The following is a 20,548-nucleotide window of genomic DNA, read 5'->3' on the forward strand; positions in this document are numbered from 1 at the left end:
TACCATATCTCCAAAGACAATTCATTAGTAACCTTTACAATTAAGAGCAACTGTGTGATCAAACAGACATCTGACACCATCCAGCTGTTACAATGGCAACCATCATAAGCCAGGTTGTTGGTGTTTGAATTGGAATCTTAGTATAATAGGAAATCATGGTACTGGGGAATCTGAATAGTTTGGTTTTATAATTTATGTAATATGATCCAAAGAGGAGTTGTTTGGATATGCTTTCTTAACATTTTTCAGTTATTTGTTTTGAATAATTTTCACTTATAATTAAACTGAGAAAGGAAGCTGTAATTACACTGATAAAGAAAATAAATATTTAAAATACGTGGAAAGTGAAACATGTCTCTGATGATTGGTGTTTTGGTTTTGGTAATATGGTAGTTGATATGACATTAGATTTACTAGTTGGAGATGATCAAATAGTTAACCACAATAATCATTTGATGCTTCCATGTAGATGTAAGGGACATTATCAGAAACCAAAGTCAAAGCAAGAATGGAATGGATTTCCTTCGATTTGAATTTAGGATTTGAGTTCACATTCTGGTGCTCAAAGGATTCTCGTAGAAAATGCCCTAACAGCCATATATGCAACACACAACTATAAAGCCCTTAAAGAAATTCACCTAGATGGAAGCAAACTCTATAATCAGGATGATTGAAACCATCACTGCTTATCTTCAGGACATGAAAATACTTTCTCTTAACAGTTTTAAAGGTAGGTGCACAAAAATGTTGATGATACAAGCAGGGATCACAGGCACAAGAGACTAACTCCCTTGCACAATGCTCTAGCTAATGTAAATGCAGCATGTGGTAGTAGTGTAGCAAACACAAGAGGCAAAGTAATATCTTGACAAGAAGAAGCTAATTGGACAAACAGTTCTTCTTTCTCCATTGGATAGTGCAACCAGTCACTCCCTGGCAACCTGGAACATTAATGTCCTTATAAACTCTAGAGCGATGGACTTTTAGGACTGAACTTTATATTGAAATCCTGACCAATATAGAATGACTTATGAAGTATAAGTACTTATTACGTATCCTTATATGGCAAAACTAAGATCACATCTAAATTAAATTATGTTAAACACCAAAGAAATAGTCACATAGCACATAGTTTGAAAGCATATGTAGAATTCTATAAATTATCTTATTATAATAAGAGTGCAAAACTCAGAGAGTTAAAATTAATCCTAGAGATTGATTATTTTTGATATCTTGATGATAAGACAAATTCTGCATAAAATCATGGAACCTGTATTGTGTTAGGTTTAGCAAAACAAATGAAGAATAATTGAATTTCACTAGCAGACTGTGTTATTATGGGAGTTGAATGTCAGCTACTTTGGATTTGATCTCAGTTCATGCAAATGAATTCTATATTAGGGAAATAAACAATTCTCAAAGACAACACATTTTATTACAGCATCCCTTTATCAATGACACATATACCACAAGCAGAAAGCAGTCAAAACTAAATCCTGAAAATAAATACCCAAAAATAAATCCTGAATTTGCGCATTCTTTTCTAAGTAGAGGCTAACTGTGTGCCTGCCTTCTGCCCCTCTACATCAAGGCTTCTCATAAGGAAGAAATTAAAAAAGAAAGAAGGATGATAAAGAAAGCATCTCGCTACTTGCTTTGAATGTGCTGTGTTGAGGCCAACAGATTGCTGGTGTCAACTTTCCAAAGGTCATATTCTGTGTGGGAAAATGCACAGCACTTTTGTGGCAGAAAGGGAACCTTTTATTGCTTGCATTCTGGGCTTGCCTCAGGATTCTTATGAACCTAGTATCTCTTCATAAACTAGTGGATGACTCACATTTTGTCTAAGTTCCTTTGTCATGGTAGAAAGAAATAAAAGCTATCATTTTGACAATAGTAATTACACATAGCAATAGTCATAAATTCCCTTTTGTGTGTCTCTGGGTCTAATCTTTCATCTAGACTCCCTGTTCATTTGGAGTTGTTCATGGAAGTCTATTTTGCTTATTTTCATGCTGATTACCATTTCAGGTAACAAGTTTGTGATGGAGAAAGAACTTGACATTTAATTATTGCTTTCTTTATCATCCTTCTTTCTTCTTTTTTAATTTCTTCCTTATGAGAAGCCTTGATGTAGAGGGGCAGAAGGCAGGCACACAGTCAGCCTCTACTTAGAAAAGAATGTGCAAATTCAGGATTTATTTTTGGGTATTTATTTTCAGGATTTAGTTTTGACTGCTTTCTTGATTAGACAAAACACCTTCCAGGTTCTGAATACATAGTATAAAAACAGGAAAAAGTAAGATGATATAGCCTTGGAATTTTCAATTTTATTCAGTGAAAATTGAAGTGATATGTTTGAATCAAAAGATTCATGTGAAATTTGAGATAAAAATTTAACTATTACATTTAAGTAATTTCACATGTTATCAAAGTTCATATGAGAAACATGCAGTTCATGTGACTTTTTATTGTTTCTAAGTTTTTCTAGGCAGTTTTCGGGTTCATTAAAAATAGCTAGGTTTATAATCAAACTGTTGAATCATGAAGTTTGACTTTGATTTCAACTCAAGATTTTTTTGTATGCGCATCATTTGTGAAAAATTTAAGTTTCTGGAAGAATTCAAGATGTTATTAGACAGAGACTATTCTGAAGCATGATTTATACATCTGTATCATATCATATGTTATTTATATGGAAAGTCAAGTTGCAAATTAACCAGAGGCATAGGAGAAAAGATTTAGTAATATATGCTGATTTAAAATATTTTACATAAGAAAATTTACTTTTCTCAGTTTGAGAAAATTCTTTGGAGGAAAATTTTATGTTCTAAATAGAGTGTAACCCTAGCTTTTCAATTATGTTATATTGATACATTAAAAATGGAATTATTTTGTAGTTCTGACTATGACTTAATGTATACATATTTCTGGACCAGTTTATAATGTAAATATAAATTATTACATGGACTATCTGTGTAGATTTCGGTAATTGTCTAGTTAGTTAAAGAATAGCAGATTATGAATCTTTTAGTGAATATCATTTGAGTGCATGCTTTAAAATACATGTATTAAAATTCAAAATAAGTGTCCACATGTGTGTTATAGACAGGCACAGTACACTTTATAATTTTAATACTGTTTATTTGTCCATTTCATGCTTATCTTTTTATTGAATGGGTGTACATTTTGTTGCTTCATTGAATTAACTGTTATTTATCAATGGAGACTAATTAAGACCACATGGAACAATCACACATGATTAATGAACTTGGGACCACAAGAGAAACTATGTATATATGGATATTTGTGGTCCTGGATAGCTCCTGGATGCTTTCAAGTCATTGCAAAGGAAGTGCCTGGGAAAGAGCAGGTAGTAAGTGCTGCGTAGTCCCTCTGTAATCTGACGGTTCTTGTTACTGTACCCTGTCCCTTAACTGTACGGACAAGGACAAGGCAAGTCGTGGAATCTGCTGTAGGAAATGTGAACCCATGGCCGGACATGGCTTTCTCTCAGTTGTGGCCTTAGATCATCTCTCTGGAGTTCATTTTGAAAGATGATAGCTCTTCTCTGATGCTGTTCTCATCAGTCAATTGCTTCTGGAGAAGAATTCCGTATGGCTGGAGTAAGAACACAGACTCCCCAGCTCCTTCTTCTTTCGTAATCTAATCAGGTATTTGCCACAGAATATGAAAAAAAAATGGAATATCACAAACAAAATTTCAGTATCTTCTGAGTTGTTTAGTTTTCTTTTTAAAGACAAATATTAGAAAAAACATTGTTCCCTTTTAAAATCTACACTTGTTCTACAATGTTTAACAGCTCAGTGAACCGATAAAAATGTCAGCTCAGATTGGTACCATAATAGTATTTCACTTGAAAATACATGCACATAGTTTTAATTTACTTTTAAAGTTTTGAGAAGAAGACAATATTGTAGATTCTGTAGGAAAAGTTAATTAGATTTCATTCCTCCTGTTTTCAAAGGCTACTATTTTATGAATAATAAGACATGGATAATATGCTAACACTTAGGAATAAATTATCTCATGATGATATAAGATATAAACAAGTATTGTTTGCATAATTCCATCTTTCAAAATTACTAGAAAGGCTGAGATGGACTCAGATGGTGTAAGATGGGCAGGTGTGTAGCTGGCTGTAACTAATACGGGCTCAGGCAAGAGGCTGCCTTGCATTGCTAATGAGAGACTCCGCCAAAGGGCTGACTGTGAGCTCTATCTAAAACCTCAGGAGCTGTGTGGAGTTGGAAAGCCCGGGCTTTTTCTTTCAGTGGCTTTATCCCGTACCTGTTCATTTGAGTCTGAGCACACAAGGAACACAACATTCACCCTTGTAAGATGCCATCATAGTGAAGATCGACAGCTTGGTTCCAGGCCAGGGAGAAAGAGTCCACTGAAATGAACATTGTGAGGAAACTCAGCTTGATGGTACCTTGGCGTGCTCTCTGCCTTCCTGTACTGCTGGTTTCATTGCGAGGTAAGAGCGTTCATATCTTGACCTTCATTCATCACATGTCTCTCTCTCTCTCTTGAAACTGATATTGTTTCCTTTTATGTTAATTCTCAAGCATTTTGACTTTGTTAGAACATGTGTACTAAATCATCTTCAGACAACTTTACTTGATTCTTAAGAATGTAGAGAATTTGTACCCTTGGTGTGCTTTAAATTTTCTTTATGTGGCTATTTAAAACCATGCCTTTATCAGTATGTGCAGTCGTTCTGACTCCTTTTTCAAACATGATTTACAATAATTTCCCATGTGTAGTTTAAACATTCGAAACTTTATAACAAGGAGAAATAGGAGTAGTTAAGGCTACATCATGTCATTAAAATCTAATAATAAAGAAAAGTTTTTAGCTCTAACTTTAACATTTGAGGTTATGAATTAATTTCCCATTTTTATAACAGGTTTACCTTTAAATTAATTTTTTATTAAATGTCTTTATGGAGGTGGCATTTATTTATATGTACTTTTTTTCCCTTTTTTGATCCTTGATAAAGGGTCTAGGGTTTGGAGCTTGTAGGGGAAATGGAAGAAATGACAAACATGTGAAAGACACAGAAAAAAATTACCATCTTCCCATCCCAGAGGCCCTTAGCTCTCAAAGGGAAAGATGCAGGATGCTGGACTGGATGCTGTGCAGAGGGACCTTGGGATTGGCTTGTCCAACATGATTCTTTTGGTTTGCATTATGCTTAAGCTTGCCAAATACTTAGTCGTAGGGCCAGTACTAGAGTAGCTCTGGGATTCCACATCTGGCCCCCGCTCTGTCGTGTGACAGCATTGGGCACATCTATAGGCGTTAGTCACATGGTGTGATGGCACTGTGTAAATCTACAGACACTGGCCATACTTTTTAGAGGGCTATTGCTCGCCCCAGGTATATTAGAGATTATTCTCCAGTCAGAATCCCCTAAAAAGAAAAAAAAAGTAGTACCAATTCTCAATGCATATTTTAGCATTTGGATAAAAATGATCAGTTAAATAGCAGAACCAGACCAAGCTATTTGTATGTCTTGCCGTCTCACCAACCTGTATTTATCTCTGGCAGGATACATTTGTGCGTCATCTATCCTAACAGAAACATCAGAGTGAGTATTTCTCTGTCTTTATCTCTGAAACATCAAAGGAATGAGAATATGCCAAACTCGGTAGACAGCTGTGTCCATTTTTAAAATAACAAGTGAAACATTGACAAAAAGCATGAGATGTTCTTCTTTGAAATATTTCCAAGCATTAGAAATGACATTCACTTTCATATTTGTGAAAAGTCTTGGTGTTGTCCACTGCCTGTAGGTATTAAAGAAACATTTGTTTCATTTCAAAAGGTTTGTGAAGAAGTTACATCTGGTAATATGCCTCTTTACATTTTTCCTGTTGACATACATTATTGACTGTAAATATACTACATTGTTAACATAAAGTAAAGCTACTTTTAGTGACTAAATGGCTAAAACAATTCTAGTAATAAATAATAAAAATAGTTATTTTACTACTTTGCTTAGTGAAAGGCAGAATTATACTCATTTTATTTTTAAAAATATCTTTATCATAAACATAATACAAAATATGAAATTCCATAAAACAGATATATAACTCAGTGAATTAATGATTTGGTTTGTGTAACTGCCAATTAAATGTCCTTATGTTTATATTACCCTATTTTTTTTTTTAGTGACACATAACAGATGAAATTATAATATTATGTAAGGGAAAGTAAATGCACCTTGGTAAATATCCACTTCACCAGACTGAAGTTCTGGGACGAAGAAACTACACCTGTTGGTGCTACAAAGTTACACTATTTTGTTTATCTCTCAATCTCAAAGTTCCTTCCTAAAATTCAGTTTATATCAGAGCCTGGAGAGATTTGGGGACAGTCCCGAATTTTGTAAAATGAGACAGCTCCACCACCCAAATCTCACCCTTCCATAGAGGGGAGGAGGCCCTTTAAATGTTAAACCAAGAAAGGCCTCTTTGATAAAAGTGATGGAGATCTGGAGGAAAACACCAGCTCCCTCTTGGGAAAGGCTGTTCAGGTTGCCCAGGGGCCTCTGACTACACAAGTTCTTTGTGTTTTCTTGCAGAAGTGAGTTCTATGAAAATGAACAGAGAAGGGCTCTGTTAGCAGTACAGGTAGGTTATGCCTCAGATGGAGAGAGGCAGAGAAATAACTCATTCTGCTTTGGATTCTGCTGTCACCTCAACAATGAGACCTTTGTGGAAGGAATGAAATGCTCAATACAAGACAGGAAGGAGCAGAGAGAGAGGCCAAGCATTTCTCTGTAGCTTTTATTATTTTGTTTTGTTTTGTTTTGTTTTATTTTATTTTATTTTATTTTATTTTATTTTATTTTATTTTATTTTGTGACCCTCAAATGTATTCTCAGTTCACATAGACTTGTTTGGAATGAAACACTTATTTTCTTTCTCCTTGTTCATCTTGGTAACCTGTGTTTAGGCTTCAGTGTTGATGGGAGTTGTGTACCATGTCCTTGCTAGGACATTTGGATGATTTAGAAATTAACAACCTTATTGGGCAGGACAATAGCATCAAGGTAAACACACATGAGAGCAAATGGAGAAGGATTAAAATAATGTGAGTTACAGACTGCAAGCAATATTAGACATATTCTCATGTACTGGCAGACAACCTTCATGTTTTCTAAAAATTCCAATTCATGGGTTCTTCTGAAGAGCAGTAGCCTGTTAAATTTGGGAGCTTGTGGCCTGCTTCCTTTTCTATATAAAGGATAGTTGATAATATGATTCCATGTCTATCAAATTATAGTTGGAATGTTCAAATGAATGAACTCTAGAGAATATTTCTCTATGAGAAACAGATAAGTTAAATTACATATTTTATGTGGGAAAGACAGGTTTTTTTTAAAAGTAATGTAACTTGAATATTAAATAGTTAACAGCTTAAATATCCAAGGGAGCCTTTGACACATCTTGAGATACAAAGTATCTTTCTTCTTAAATTATTTTAATTACGTTTAGATGGGTGTGGGTATGTGCACCTGATCCTGAAGTATAAGGTCCCCTGGAGTTGGAGTTACAGACGGTTGTGTGTCCGCAGATGTGGGCACTAGAACTGAATTCAGGTCTTGTGGAAGAGCAAGTGCTCTGAACCAGCGGGCCATCTGCAACCGCTGAAATAAAGCTGTTATAAGTATTTCCTGATAGGTGCCTTCATGTGTATATTTTCTTATAGTAAACTGAAGGGAACGAAGAGATAAAGAGGTCAAATGTGATATTATGACAGTTTAGAGGACAAAACAAATTCTTTTCTTTTAAGATTAGAGATTCTTATGTGTGTGTTTATTTGTATGTGTGCAAGTGAATGTGCTGTATTTGCAGCGTGGAGGACAGAGTTTGATGTTAGATATCTTTTTCTATTGCTCTACGCAGAGTCTTTTACTAGACCTAGAGTCTGCTGGTCAGTGAGCTCCAAGACTCTCTTTCCTTTGTGCTAGTACTCCAGGCATGTGGCACTGTTCATGGCTTTTAAAAATAGGATGTTTTTATTAATACTTTGAGAACTTCATATAACATATTGTAATCATACTCAGTTTACTTCTCTCCTAGCATGGTCTGCCTACCCCCTACCCTCCCATACTCCTCCCAAATTAACATGTTCTTTTTTTTTTTTTTATAATTCCCTGCCCGGTCCAGTTGTGTTGCCCATGTAGTCATGGATGCGGAGTCATCCCTTGGTGAATGAATGGTTGGCTTACCAGGAGCCAGTGCTGTACATCAATCCAACTCTGTCTCTTCCAGAGACATGGGCTGTTAGTATCTCCTCAGTTAACGGTGTCATGGTCTCCTCCTCAATTCATGTCAGACTGTTGACTGGATTCATCTTGTGCAGATCTTATTCAGACAACCATGGCTACTTTAGATCCGTGAGTGCAGCAGTTCTGTCACCTTTAGAAGACGCTGTTTCAGTCCAGTGACCCTGACCTCTGTCTCCTACAGTCCTTTGGCACATTCTTCCTCGACGGTCCCTGAGCCTTGGTAGTGGAGTAATATAAATGATTCATTTGTGGCTTAGCACTCCACAGACACTAATTTGTGGCATGTTGTGTTCTTCTGTGTTAGTCACCATCCACGTCATAAAGAAACTTCTCTGAGGAGCTGAAGTAATCTATAACATAGAGAGAGGAATTTAGAGGGGAGTTTGATACTATGCTTATTTAGCAAAACAATAGTAGTTAGTTTACCTCTGGGCCTGTGAGCTGCCCAGTCATGGGCTGTTGGCCAGATTTATATACCAGGCATGTGTTTCCTCACATAGGCCTTAAATCCAGTCAGAAAGTGCTTGGTTGACCATGTAATGTCTGTGCCACTATTGTATCCATAGGCCTATTATGTCACCCTGATCACTCCTGTAGTTCACAAGGGTCACAACTAGATAAGTTATCAGGCTCTTTGGCACATTTTGGGTACTGTGAAAGCCAGACACCAGGGAAGAAGTTTCCTGCTCAATACCAAAGTTTATTGTACATGGCTTTGTCTTTCTATGTGGTTGTTGAAGATGTAAACTTAGGCCCTTATGTTTCCATAGCAACTACTTTATCCACTGAATCATTTTCCTTGTCTTTTTTTTTAAAATAACTAATTGTCAGTGGAAACAATATTTCTGTTTAGGAAGTATTTTTGTATTAGAGAAACTACAGTAGGAGGATTGTAAGTTTGGGCCTAGTCTGGGCTATATAGTGAGACCCTGTGTGAGAACAACAACAAAAACACTTATATGTCATGTGAAGTAGTTAAGATAAATTTTCCATGATAAGAAAGATGTGATTGGGAATGGAGTATATTGACAAAAATCCATCTGGATTATATAATCTGTATAATCTGTTGATGAAAAAGAAAACTTTAGTTCTGCTGTACACTCTTGGTTGAAAATCTTGTGTTAACTGTCCATCCCCTAATGTTGCAAATGAAGAGCTCTGTGTATGGGACTGAACCCTGCGCATTTACATTCAATCAGGACCTGTGCAATATGCCCACTAGGAGTTAGGTTAGTGCCTCTCCTCTGCTACTAAGTACGGGTTGGGCTTGCTCTGTCTTCCTGTCCATTTTAGGCAGGATGAAGAGCAGGAGGCTTGCGCTTCTCTTTCCTGTAGCTCGTAGACACATGGCGAGATCATTTAACATCGATTATGTTTTCAAGGGAGAACTGTGACAGGGAGAAGTGAGGCCACAGTCAGGCAGTTCACTGCTTAGAAATACGTGGCAAGATCATTTAACATCGATTATGTTTTCAAGGGAGAACTGTGACAGGGAGAAGCGAGGCCACAGTTAGGCAGTTCACTGCTTAGAACTAGGCTTTCAGGCCATTCATGCTAGGCTGACTCCTCTGCTACAAGCAAACAGTGCTGATGGATGAATAACTGTCCTTGGAAATATGCTGGCCGTGACGTAAGCAAGCACAGTCTAGGCATAGACTTCTATAAATGGTGCACCTGCTGTGATTGTTACTGTGCTTTCTCTGTACAGGACCTGTCTCTCTGGTAAGGACCATCCTCCTGTGGAGGGGTAATAAGTAAGGAGAAAGAACGGTGGCCCTCCTTTACCAGTTCTGTGAGCATGTGCACCCACAGCAACATTCTTTGCATTGTGTTCAGTGATTCTTCTGAAGCAGGCACTGAGAGCAAGGCTTGGGTGAACAGTCTCTGGAAAATATACAAAGGAGTGTCAGACAAGAGTGAGAGAAGAAAGGGAGAAAATGAAATTTAGGGCATGTGAATGGGGGGGGGCTTCCTGATATAGGCATCTAGGGCTCAGGCTCATTGGGAACGTCAGCCTTGTCTCTCTTGTTTCCACATCAAGGGATGGGGAAACTGGAATAGTTATCACCCATCAATTCCTGTTTTCCTACTGATCAAAGAGAAAAGCTAGTGCATCTGAAATATCCTAAAATCCCTGCTTGGACTCTGTCCTCAGGCAGAGATAGAAAGAAGGCTGGACTTGGAGACGAAGGTTCTGCATTCCCACAGAAACCCAAGTGAATGTGATATGGGCTGAAAAAGCATTGCCAGAGTTTGCTTTAGCCATAGTTCTAAATACCACGAGAGGCAGATTCCCATTTGAACTCTATCTTTTTTTTTCCAGTTCAGTTGGTACTCGTGGCTGGCTTGCCGGGAGTCATGCCACGCAGAAGAGCCATGCTTGTAAATTTAGAAACGTCATGTCTCCAGGGATCAGTAAAGAAATCATTTTCCGTGCAAGTGGCTCATTGAATCTGAGTCACCATGAATTATTTGATGTGATGCACATCACATAAAAATGAAAAGGCCTCACTTATTAAAGTAGCATACTGTTCTGAGTTCAGAAATGTTCCAAAGCTAAAACTGAGTGTGAAACTTTACACTTGCGAAATCCATTATGGTGCTGGATAAACAGAAGGGGTGCTGAATTGTCAGGAAGCTGGTGTGTTAAGTGGTCACTGGGATTCCTTTAGAGGAGGCCAAAGTTGAGTGGAGTAAGAAATAAATATATGTATTTCCCCTAGTCCAGTGTATATTCATTCATTCATTCATTCATTCATTCATTTTGTATGTATGTGTTTGTGTGTGTGTGTGTGCAAGTCTGCATGAGTTTGTGTGTGTGTGTGTGTGTGTGTGTGTGTAGCATGTGTGTATTCTTATACCGTGGCATGTGCATGAATGTCAGAAGACAACTTTTGGGAGTCTCTTTCTCTTTTCCATCATGTGGTCCTGGAAATCTAACTCAGGTTATTAGGTTTTACCTGCTGAGCTATCTTCATATCCAGTATATTCTATTTTCATTTAGTAATAGTAAGAGGCAGCAAGTCTGTCCTTCTTATCATATGCTTGGGGTATTATTATTCATTGTTTGTTTCATTTTATCCTCCTGATCCTGTAAAGGAGACACCGTTACTCTTTTTTATTTATTGGAAACTGAGGCTACATGGACTGGATAATTTGTTCAGGTACTTAGGCCCATGCGGGGCAGAGTTGAAGACGTTATACATCTGTCAAACATCAAAGATGAGCGATCAGTTTCCATCGCAAGGGTTGACATAAATTATGTCCGAGGCAGAGCACTTCAGACCTGGTATGTGCTCAGCGGTGCTAAGGCCTGTTTGACTTAGGCAGCTGGAAACAGTTTGGTGGAAGAGGAAAGTAAACAAGGCATCACGACCATGGCCATAAACCTTGAGGACCAGGAGAATAAAAATGAAAGGGATTGAGAAGTGAGGGTAAAACATGGACCAATTTATGAGACAGAAATGATGAACTTATGAAATGGGAGCCCTGGTACAGGGACAGGAAGTTTAGAAGTGACTCTGTAAGAGTCCTCAACAAAAGAGAGGATATAATGGTAGTGTCACGTAGCATGGGGTAACATGAGGTGAGTTCTTTTTAAAGAACGTACTGAGGAGCTAGGGAGATGGACCAGTGGGTAGCTGCCATGAAAGGGTAAGGGTCTGTTTGTGCTTTAGATCCGCAGTAAAAAGCCAGGCATGGCCTTTTGCCACTAATTACAGAGTTGGGAGGTACAGACAGGAAGATCCTTGGAGCTGATTGGCTAGTCACTTTAACTGAATCCCTGGGCTCTAGGTCAAGAGACCCTGTCTCAAAAAATAAGGTAGAAAGTAATTGAGGAAGGCGGCAAATATCAACCTCCCATCTCCATAGGCCAATGCACATCCCTACATGTTACACATGAGCAAAATACATGCATCTATGTATCTCTCATGTGACACACACACACACACACACACACACACACACACACGCACACACACAGACAATGCTCAAATCAAACTTCTCATGTGTGAGAAGAGTCAAGAATAGTCACCAGATGAGAGGTCAGAGATCTTGGTCCTTATATCAAGTCACCCATTATGCTGCTCCAGTTCCCCTCACATCCCCAGCTACTCAATTTGATAATCATGTGGAAGTTTGAGTGTGTGTCTCCAGGTGAACATAAACTGCCATTGGTAAGGAAATGATCCTGAACTATACATGCAATCAGAATTGGGTTGGGCCGATAATCTATAAGTAATTAGCTTTACCAATATGTAATTATTTACAGTAACTCTTAAATCACAACATTTCATATGGATTGTTTAAACAGTATTAGTTTCTTTCTTTCTAACCTTCTGTGAGAGGCACTACTCCGAAAGCTTACAGGACAGTGTTATACTCGTATTGCTGTACCACAGAGTGAAGCAGGTGTCATTATTGTTCCCATTTTACAGATGAACAGATGGAGGCATTACGTTGATAGGAAAAGGTCAGAGGGTGTTTCTGTGAGTGGCGTTTTCACAATCTGGTACACAGGCAGGTCAGCACTGACTGCTGTGTCAACTCCTTGAACTCCCCTTAACTCACTTGCATCTGAACTGTCAGAGAACTGCTACTTTTGTATGCAGAGCATCAGTTAAGACAACAGTGCCTCTTTAATGGCTCCTTTCACAGAGGGATGATGGACTGGTGTAGGCACAAGTGGAGTGAAGGCACAGAGGGCAAATGCCTTGTGTAAGTAGCCAAAGACAAAAACAAACAACAAACAAAACGGCTTGAAGCCAGCTCTGTTAACCATCACCCCATGGGACCACTTTCTGCTTCCCTGAGATGGTCTTTATCATGGAAGGATACATTAAATGAGTGCTTTATAATTTCTATAAATAAATATAAATATAAATAATATAAATAATATAAATATAAATAATATAAATATAAATATAAATATAAATATAAATGCTTTCCAGAATTGCTCCATTTGCACTTTTGGCTCATGTTAATCAATCTAATTTGCATTTGTATTTCTCTTTTTTTAAAGTTTGAAGCAACCTCTCCGAGATATTTTTTCCATGAAGCTATTAATTGGGGTGAGAGTAAAATAAAAGGTCAGTGCGCGTCACTGTTCTTCTGTGCCTGTTTTCTGAGAGGGTCTCTTGTTGGGGGGCGGGGCTATGTTCAATCTGTTCTTGTTTGCTTCCATATACATATATCCTGGAAAGGACCCGGTCACAGCGGTAATCATTTAAGTTCATGCCCTATACAAATCCAGATTCCTTTTAGATTGGTCAGAACTGAACGTTTAGACGAAGCTGCCGACAGCGTGGCCGTGGCCAGAGAGGACAGGGAAGGAGAGCAGAAACTTTTTCTTTTGTTCCCAGTCAATGGCCTGTTCCTTCCCTCCCCACTGGTCATCTTTTGTACTATGTCTGTTAAGCAGAAAGGTTAAAATTTAAAGACACAGAAGTAATTCTTATCATCCTGTTTGAAGTCACAGTGATCTTTTTAGATTTAGTTTGATGTTTGCTTTCAGTAGAGCAAGCAGTTTTGTAAATAGGTTTTCTAAAACAACGTGCTTGTTTACCTAAATTTTTAGACTGCCAGTGTAAGATAGGTTCATCTCTTAAAGGAAGGCCACACTGCTTGCAAGATTATGTAAAACATTTTCACCTGTATTTTGGTTTAAGTTAAAACAGTTCCTTTTTTTTTTAACCCCCACTCACCTAAAATTTACCTAGAGATTTGTAGGCTTTGAAATGTAAAGAGAAGTCAGTGGACATTTTGGGGGTCGGGGGTTAAGGGGGGAGGGAGAGGCAGTGGTAACAGGACTTTTCCCTTCTCGTTTTTGGCAGACCGTGTGTGCTTGTTATTACAGTCAGACAAGTGTCTTCGGCAATGTAACATCTTCCAGACAGCCCTAGCTTCTTTAGTAATATTTTACAGTGACTCAAAGATGTTCTCTGCTCCTGATGTGTAACTGGGGTCCTTTCAGCCTGAGCTTTGCCAGTTGCTGTTGTCTTCTTAACAGAAGAAACATTTTCCTAGCATTCCTTTGCCTTCTCAAATTCACGGAGGAGATGCCATTGAGATTAGAGAAAACTTGTAGCAATTTGCTGCTGCTTTTTAATGTATTTATTTGGCCTAAGTCTTTCTTTCCACGAAAAAAGTATTTGGGGCACCGGGGTGGGGCCCCAAGACGTTGCTTCTGCCCCATCTTTGTTAAGCACTATTTCCAAAGACTGGGTCATTTATAGCCTAGTCTCAGTATTAATGGGCAAACTTCAACCGAAATGTGTCGCCCATCTCATCAAAGGTGGGAGTTTCCCTTCGAATTTTATGTTTTGCCTGAGCTCTCCCTGAAGTGAGAGAGGTCTGAGTTATTCTTCGGGACAGCGCTTGCTCCCAGAGAAAGGGCTGGTGGGAAGTGTTTCAAATTCATGCGCAGGGAATCATCTACAGCTTGGGCATTTCTGGTTCTCATCATCTCGGACAGGGATTCCTTACATGGGAACTTGACCTTTCAATTGCACGAAGGAGGCTAACCTTTTCTCTCAAAGTACTTTGAGATGTGAAAGCCTGTCTTTCTTGCTTCAGAGCACACATAATGAAATGAATAGATAGAGATTTGATGGCTTAATTCTCTAACACCACAAGGCAAGAGGCCCGGGTTCTGTTTAAGTTAACGGTGTTACAGTTAGTCCAAGCTAGATCGTGACACATTGTGTTTATGTGAGACGATCCATGCCAGAAGGTAAATTATTATTTTGTCCCTCAGGTTCGTGTCCTCATGAATGCCTTAACGGGGCTTTCTGTTCTAAGACGGGTACGTGTGACTGTCAAATATTCCAAGCTCTCGGGACAAGGTGCCAGATTGGTAAGTTTCAGGGAGATTTATGAGAGAATTATGGGATATGAACGAGAACATTAAGTCATGATTTGGTTCATCCCCTGGGATCTGGGACATTAACTACAGAGTTCAAAATTTATTTTCATCAGTTTGAAGTAATGTAGAAACACTGTAAAAAGAAAATAGAAGTCTGTTCTTGCCCTTCCCACCAATCTCTATTTCTTCAAGTATTTTTTCCCCTTTATTTTCTGGCATTAGGCCAGTAGAACCGTCTTATCCTTTATATCTCTCTTACTTAGTATATTTTACTAGAAGCATTTCTTCTTTGTGTGTCATTAGTTGGACATTAATTGTATGTAGATTAGAAATAAAAAAAAGAAAGAAAGAAATAGTACCGAGAACTCGTTAGGTACTGGGGATAAGTTTTCATTTTTAAGTATTTTTATCCACAGTGTCTAAGGCAGGGTCTTAGGTTAACAATTATCAACGGATAATAACCAATATTTTATCACTTGCGAGACTATATGCGAGGCACAAGGTGGGTATATTTGTGGATGATGTGACCTGCTTCAGCACCCAGGGGTGCATAGTAGATGAACAATACTTAAACTTGAATGTTCTAAAGAAAAGTGCAGGATATAAGACCCACAGCTGGGGAAGGCTGTCTGTAAAACCAACCTTTCCATGTCTTATTCTGAGGGGGCCAGAGTTGTCCCGAGCTGAAAAATTTAGGTAAATGTTTCAAAAGGAGTGGAAACTAAGACACCTCCTTATCTTTTGGTTTTCCGTGGAATATATCAAAACCCACCTAGTGACAATTAAGGAAATGTTCCTTTTTTTGTTTACATTATTATAAAGTGAAGCATTTAAAATATAAAAAATGGCATGTGGGTGGTGTTTCTGTTGTTGCTGTTGGTGGTGATGGTGGTGGTGGTGGTCAGATGACTCAGCAGGGAGAAGCCCTTGTTGCTAAGACTAGAGCTCTATCCCCAGAACCCACTTAGGCAGAAGGAGAGAAGCACAAAATTGTTCTTAGACACTTTCTTGCTCTAACACAATGTGACCCACCCACATCACACCCAACATAATATTATTATCCACCACACCAAAAAAAAGTAGAACAGAATAGGAAGTCAGCTAGAGGAGAGGCATGATTATAATAGATGAAGATCTTTGATTTAAAATAAATATTGTGTGAAATCTCACCAGTCTGAGGTCATCATTCTGAGATTCCCAGAAACCGAGTGACTAATGCTTTCATCTCCATTTTCAGGCATGCATACATATCATTTATTTATTTATTATTTTTTTTGGTCATCATTTGTTTTTCTCTTTGGATCCTATAAGGAGATTAAAAAAAGAATTATGGAGATTGGAGCATTCTCATTCTGCTTGTGCTGTTCTAGAACATTCCATGGTGATCTATCTTTCTTTCCTGAGTCATCCTTTGCAAGGTCCTCATCTTGATATTTATTTCATTCTTACTCTTTCTTTCTTCTGGATCTGTCTCTTGGAAACAACAGTTAGGGGAGTTTCTAACATAAGCCCTTTCATTAGCAAAACTAGAGACTTAGTATTTTATTTTATTTTATTTTATTTTATTTTATTTTATTTTATTTTATTTTGAGGAACTGGACAGTTTTTAAGAGTAGCTGATAGTTCAGTGCTACTTGTTACTTCCTGTTCTATGGAACACACAAAGGTGGACAATACTTACTTCGGTGAAAATTAACAATTATCATGACTGAACACTTTGAGATCAATGTGATTTATTTTGCACTAGTAAATATTCCTTTATTTCTTTTCAGTCCCAAACATGGGAAGTGGCAGAGATGGGATTTGCAAAACCTGGGGACAGTATCACTTTGAAACATTTGATGGAATCTACTATTACTTCCCAGGAAGCTGTTCTTATATATTTGCAAAGGATTGTGGTAATTTGGAGCCTCAGTACACAGTATGGGTAGGTGGTACTCGAATTTAATCAATTAAAAAATTGCTCCTGGAAAATAATGTATTGAAGAGTACTGGACATATATAGTAGACAAAAGTACAAATGGACAATGATTATAGAACACCTAGGGCTCGACTCTGAAATGGAGCGGTCCAAGTCTGTGGCCATAGGAAGTATCATCCACTTAGATGAAGACTGGCATCTTCGCCACAAGGCTTGAATCCATAAGAGAACATCTTACAGGCTGAGGAGTAATGTCATATGTTTACGACTATAGTGACTCATCAATATCCCTGACACCTGGGTTTTATTTGATAATTTGGAAGAGGGTAGAGTCGGTTATTAGAATTATTGATCGTATTTTCTCCCTCCTTGCTATTTTGACTGAGATGCCCTCTTGCTTCAATTTTTTCTAAGTGGCACCCCTGGGCTAGGGAATATGGCTGAATGGTAGAGCAAAATTTTAGCATACACAAGGCCCTGTTTTGGATTCTTAGCTCCAAAAATAGATAAATAAAGGAAAATACAAATATAAAACAAAACAAAATGAACCTTTTGTGTGTAGAAAAAAACTTAGGTTTATGAAAGTGACTCCATGGGTTCTGTAATTTCCAGGTAAATCTGGAACATGGTTGAGTTCATAGAACTAGATCTTCGTTTTAGAATTCTCAAGTCCAATGAATTCCTAAGAAGCATCTCAAAATTCAACTAGAGTTGTTTTCCTGCACTCTTTCTGTCCCTGGAGGACTCTCCTTGACAGAGCACCCCTCTCATGGAACCTCCCCCTGCAACCCTTGCTTCTGATGCCCCTATCAGATTAGCTGCTTCACAGATCTCCTGTCCCCAGCTGGGGTGTGTGTGTCTTCTCACCTACTTCTGGAGACAACTCTCTTTTACTTCCTGTATTGGTTTTTCTTGTTTCTTGGATTCAAGGAAAGGTCTGATGGCCAGGGAATTTTATCTACTTGTAGGATTTACTTTGAAAAACCTCCTGAGCCCTCTGAGCTCATGGTCTGTATTTGGTGGAGGTGCCTGGTCCTGTGTTTGAAGTCTGCTAGATTTTTTTTAACTCAATGTCTAAAAGGGGAAGAGATGCTTACATGCAAACTATGCATGGAAGACGAATTTGAGTTAACTTGAGCATTTCTAGAAAATTTGTCTTATTGACTGATTTCTGAGTACTTTTCATTCAATCTTTTCCTTGCTTCTTAAAAAGAAAAATAGAAAAGAAATATTTTCTTTATCCCCAGTAGTCTGAGATGTCATGACTGCATGAGGCTCACACATTTTGTCCTTCTCTACATAAGGGTGCATTCATGACTCACACCCTTCACTTTAGGAACACTATTTCTTCCTTATTTCTTCTATTCCCCTTTTAGAGTTCTTCTGCTCACATCCCAGAGTTCCTGAACCAAAGGATCTCTTCATTTTTTATTGATTCTTCTCCTATTTTGCATCATTTTGCTTGTTTTTGTTCTATACTATGGGAGCTTTCTTCCAGACTCATATATATTCCTGTCTTCTGATTATTTTTTCTCTCATGTTGTCAATGTTTAGCTGTTTTTACTTAAAAACATTTTTTTCTAAACAGTATTTAATGATCCTTTTGAGATGCTTTATGGTCCCTTTCTGTCTGATATTAGTTGGTCTTTATGTGTGTGTGTGGTGGATTTATAACTTTTATAAATCATTTTAGATTTAGAGTTTAATTATATAGATCACATATATTTATTCAAAACAAAGAAATTGGTACCATCTCTTTGATTTCCGTTTTTCATTGCTTCTTGGGTTCTGCCTTTTATAGTATGGACTTTCTTCAAGTGATAAATGACTCATGAGTGCTTGTTCACATTTGAGAGCAAGTGTTTACAGTCTGATATGCGAACTACTGATATTTGGGGAGGGCTTGTTTGGCTAATATGAGGTTGAGCAGGGTGGTCTGGTTTCAACAGTATGGCGTCCTCCCTTATCTGTCAACTTTTCCCCATTTTGTCCTCCAAAGAGGAATTCTGCAACAACTGAATGGGATTGGAGGGTGGGTTCTAGGAAATTGAGAATTTTTTTAGTCAAATTCCTCTCCCTGACCTCTGCATTTCTTGTCTCTTGTCTAGGTCTCCCATGGTTTTCCCTCCTTCTCCATCCTTTCCAGAATTTTGCTATGTTAGAGAAGTTTTCCTTAGCCTGACATCAAAAATCCTCCCCCAAAATCTTGACATGTATACTCTATGTCTTTTTTTGTTAATATTCCTTTTTTTCAGTGATATCCAACACTGTGTATTTTATTTCCATTTCATACATCTTACTTATTTTCTTTCAATGGGTTATAAACTTAAGGAAGGCAGACATTCTGTCTGTTTTATTGATGACTCTATTCCTAGAATGTGGGACAGTGTAAGATACATCAGAAGTAATCAGTAATTTTTACTACTTACACGTTGCATTTATATTTCTAGTGTCCTATTATTAACAATGTTCTTATCTTTTTTATATCTGAATGTTCTTTTGTATTTGCTTAGCTACCTATTTTTCCATTGGTTTGTGGTTTTGTGATTTAAATTTTAGTTTTTGAGCTTCTGAAATTAATCTTGAGATAAGGTAAGAAAATGTAATATTCATTTTCTCTTCTGACTCAGTATTCTACTTGTTTTCCTTGTGTTATCATTTTCCAGTAAACAGGATTCCTCCTAATATCTGAAGAAATAATTCTTTATCATTATTATTATTTAGTTTTTCTCTCTTCAAAAGTATCTATGAGTAAAGAAAATCTATTTTATTTTAAATGAAGTCATGTTTAATTTGTTAACACATAAATATAGCGTGCCATTGAGCTTCATTTAAAGCTCTCTTATGATGGTTCTGGAAAGACTCAGTGAAGCAGTATTCGACAAAACCAGAACGGGGAAGTGGGAAGGGGTGGGTGGGAGGACAGGGGAAGAGAAGGGGGCTTACGGGACTTTCGGGGAGTGGGGGGCTAGAAAAGGGGAAATCATTTGAAATGTAAATAAATTATATCGAATAAAAAAAATTAAAAAAAAGCTCTCTTATGATAGTCTACAGACATCCTAACAGGAACATAAATGATACAAATATGTTTCCTTGTGGTTCTTATGACTTTTCTGCCCAACTACTGTTTTCCCCAGCATCTACCATACAGCTTCAGAAAATTACCACTTAACATGTAGAGGTTACAGTGAGCTTACAAATATCCTGAGTTAATTCATATTGTACAAGAGTAAATGTATTGTTTACTTTTGAGGTGACTATTTCTACCTTCTTAAAAATCCTAAGTATAAGTCCTCATTTTGTTTGGTACCATTGGACCAAGGATGCTGCAATCTGTAAAGATGTGGGGTTTAGTTATTCATGTGGATCCCTGCAGTTATTTCTCATGCTTGTTTTATTTCTTCCTTCCTTCCTTCCTTCCTTCCTTCCTTCCTTC

The 20,548-nt window shown here is 37.7% G+C and overlaps 1 protein-coding gene across 4 annotated transcripts in view; it reads left to right on the top strand.

Moving 5' to 3' along the window:
- Nucleotides 1-4,422: 4,422 nt before the first annotated feature.
- The window catches only part of Otogl (otogelin like), a 165,566-nt gene continuing 149,440 nt past the window's right edge, over nucleotides 4,423-20,548 (top strand). For 2 of the 4 annotated variants that reach the window (XM_052165466.1, XM_052165469.1), the window contains exons 1-6: nucleotides 4,423-4,501; nucleotides 5,578-5,617; nucleotides 6,614-6,662; nucleotides 13,350-13,416; nucleotides 15,084-15,182; nucleotides 16,964-17,118. In XM_052165466.1, the coding sequence (XP_052021426.1) occupies nucleotides 4,423-4,501; nucleotides 5,578-5,617; nucleotides 6,614-6,662; nucleotides 13,350-13,416; nucleotides 15,084-15,182; nucleotides 16,964-17,118 (489 nt within the window). The remainder of the gene's footprint in view (nucleotides 4,502-5,577; nucleotides 5,618-6,613; nucleotides 6,663-13,349; nucleotides 13,417-15,083; nucleotides 15,183-16,963; nucleotides 17,119-20,548) is intronic. The other 2 variants (XM_052165467.1, XM_052165468.1) reach the window with 1 other exon arrangement.

The sequence above is a fragment of the Apodemus sylvaticus genome, chromosome 20 (genome assembly GCF_947179515.1).
Source record: "Apodemus sylvaticus chromosome 20, mApoSyl1.1, whole genome shotgun sequence".
Lineage (NCBI taxonomy): Eukaryota > Metazoa > Chordata > Mammalia > Rodentia > Muridae > Apodemus > Apodemus sylvaticus.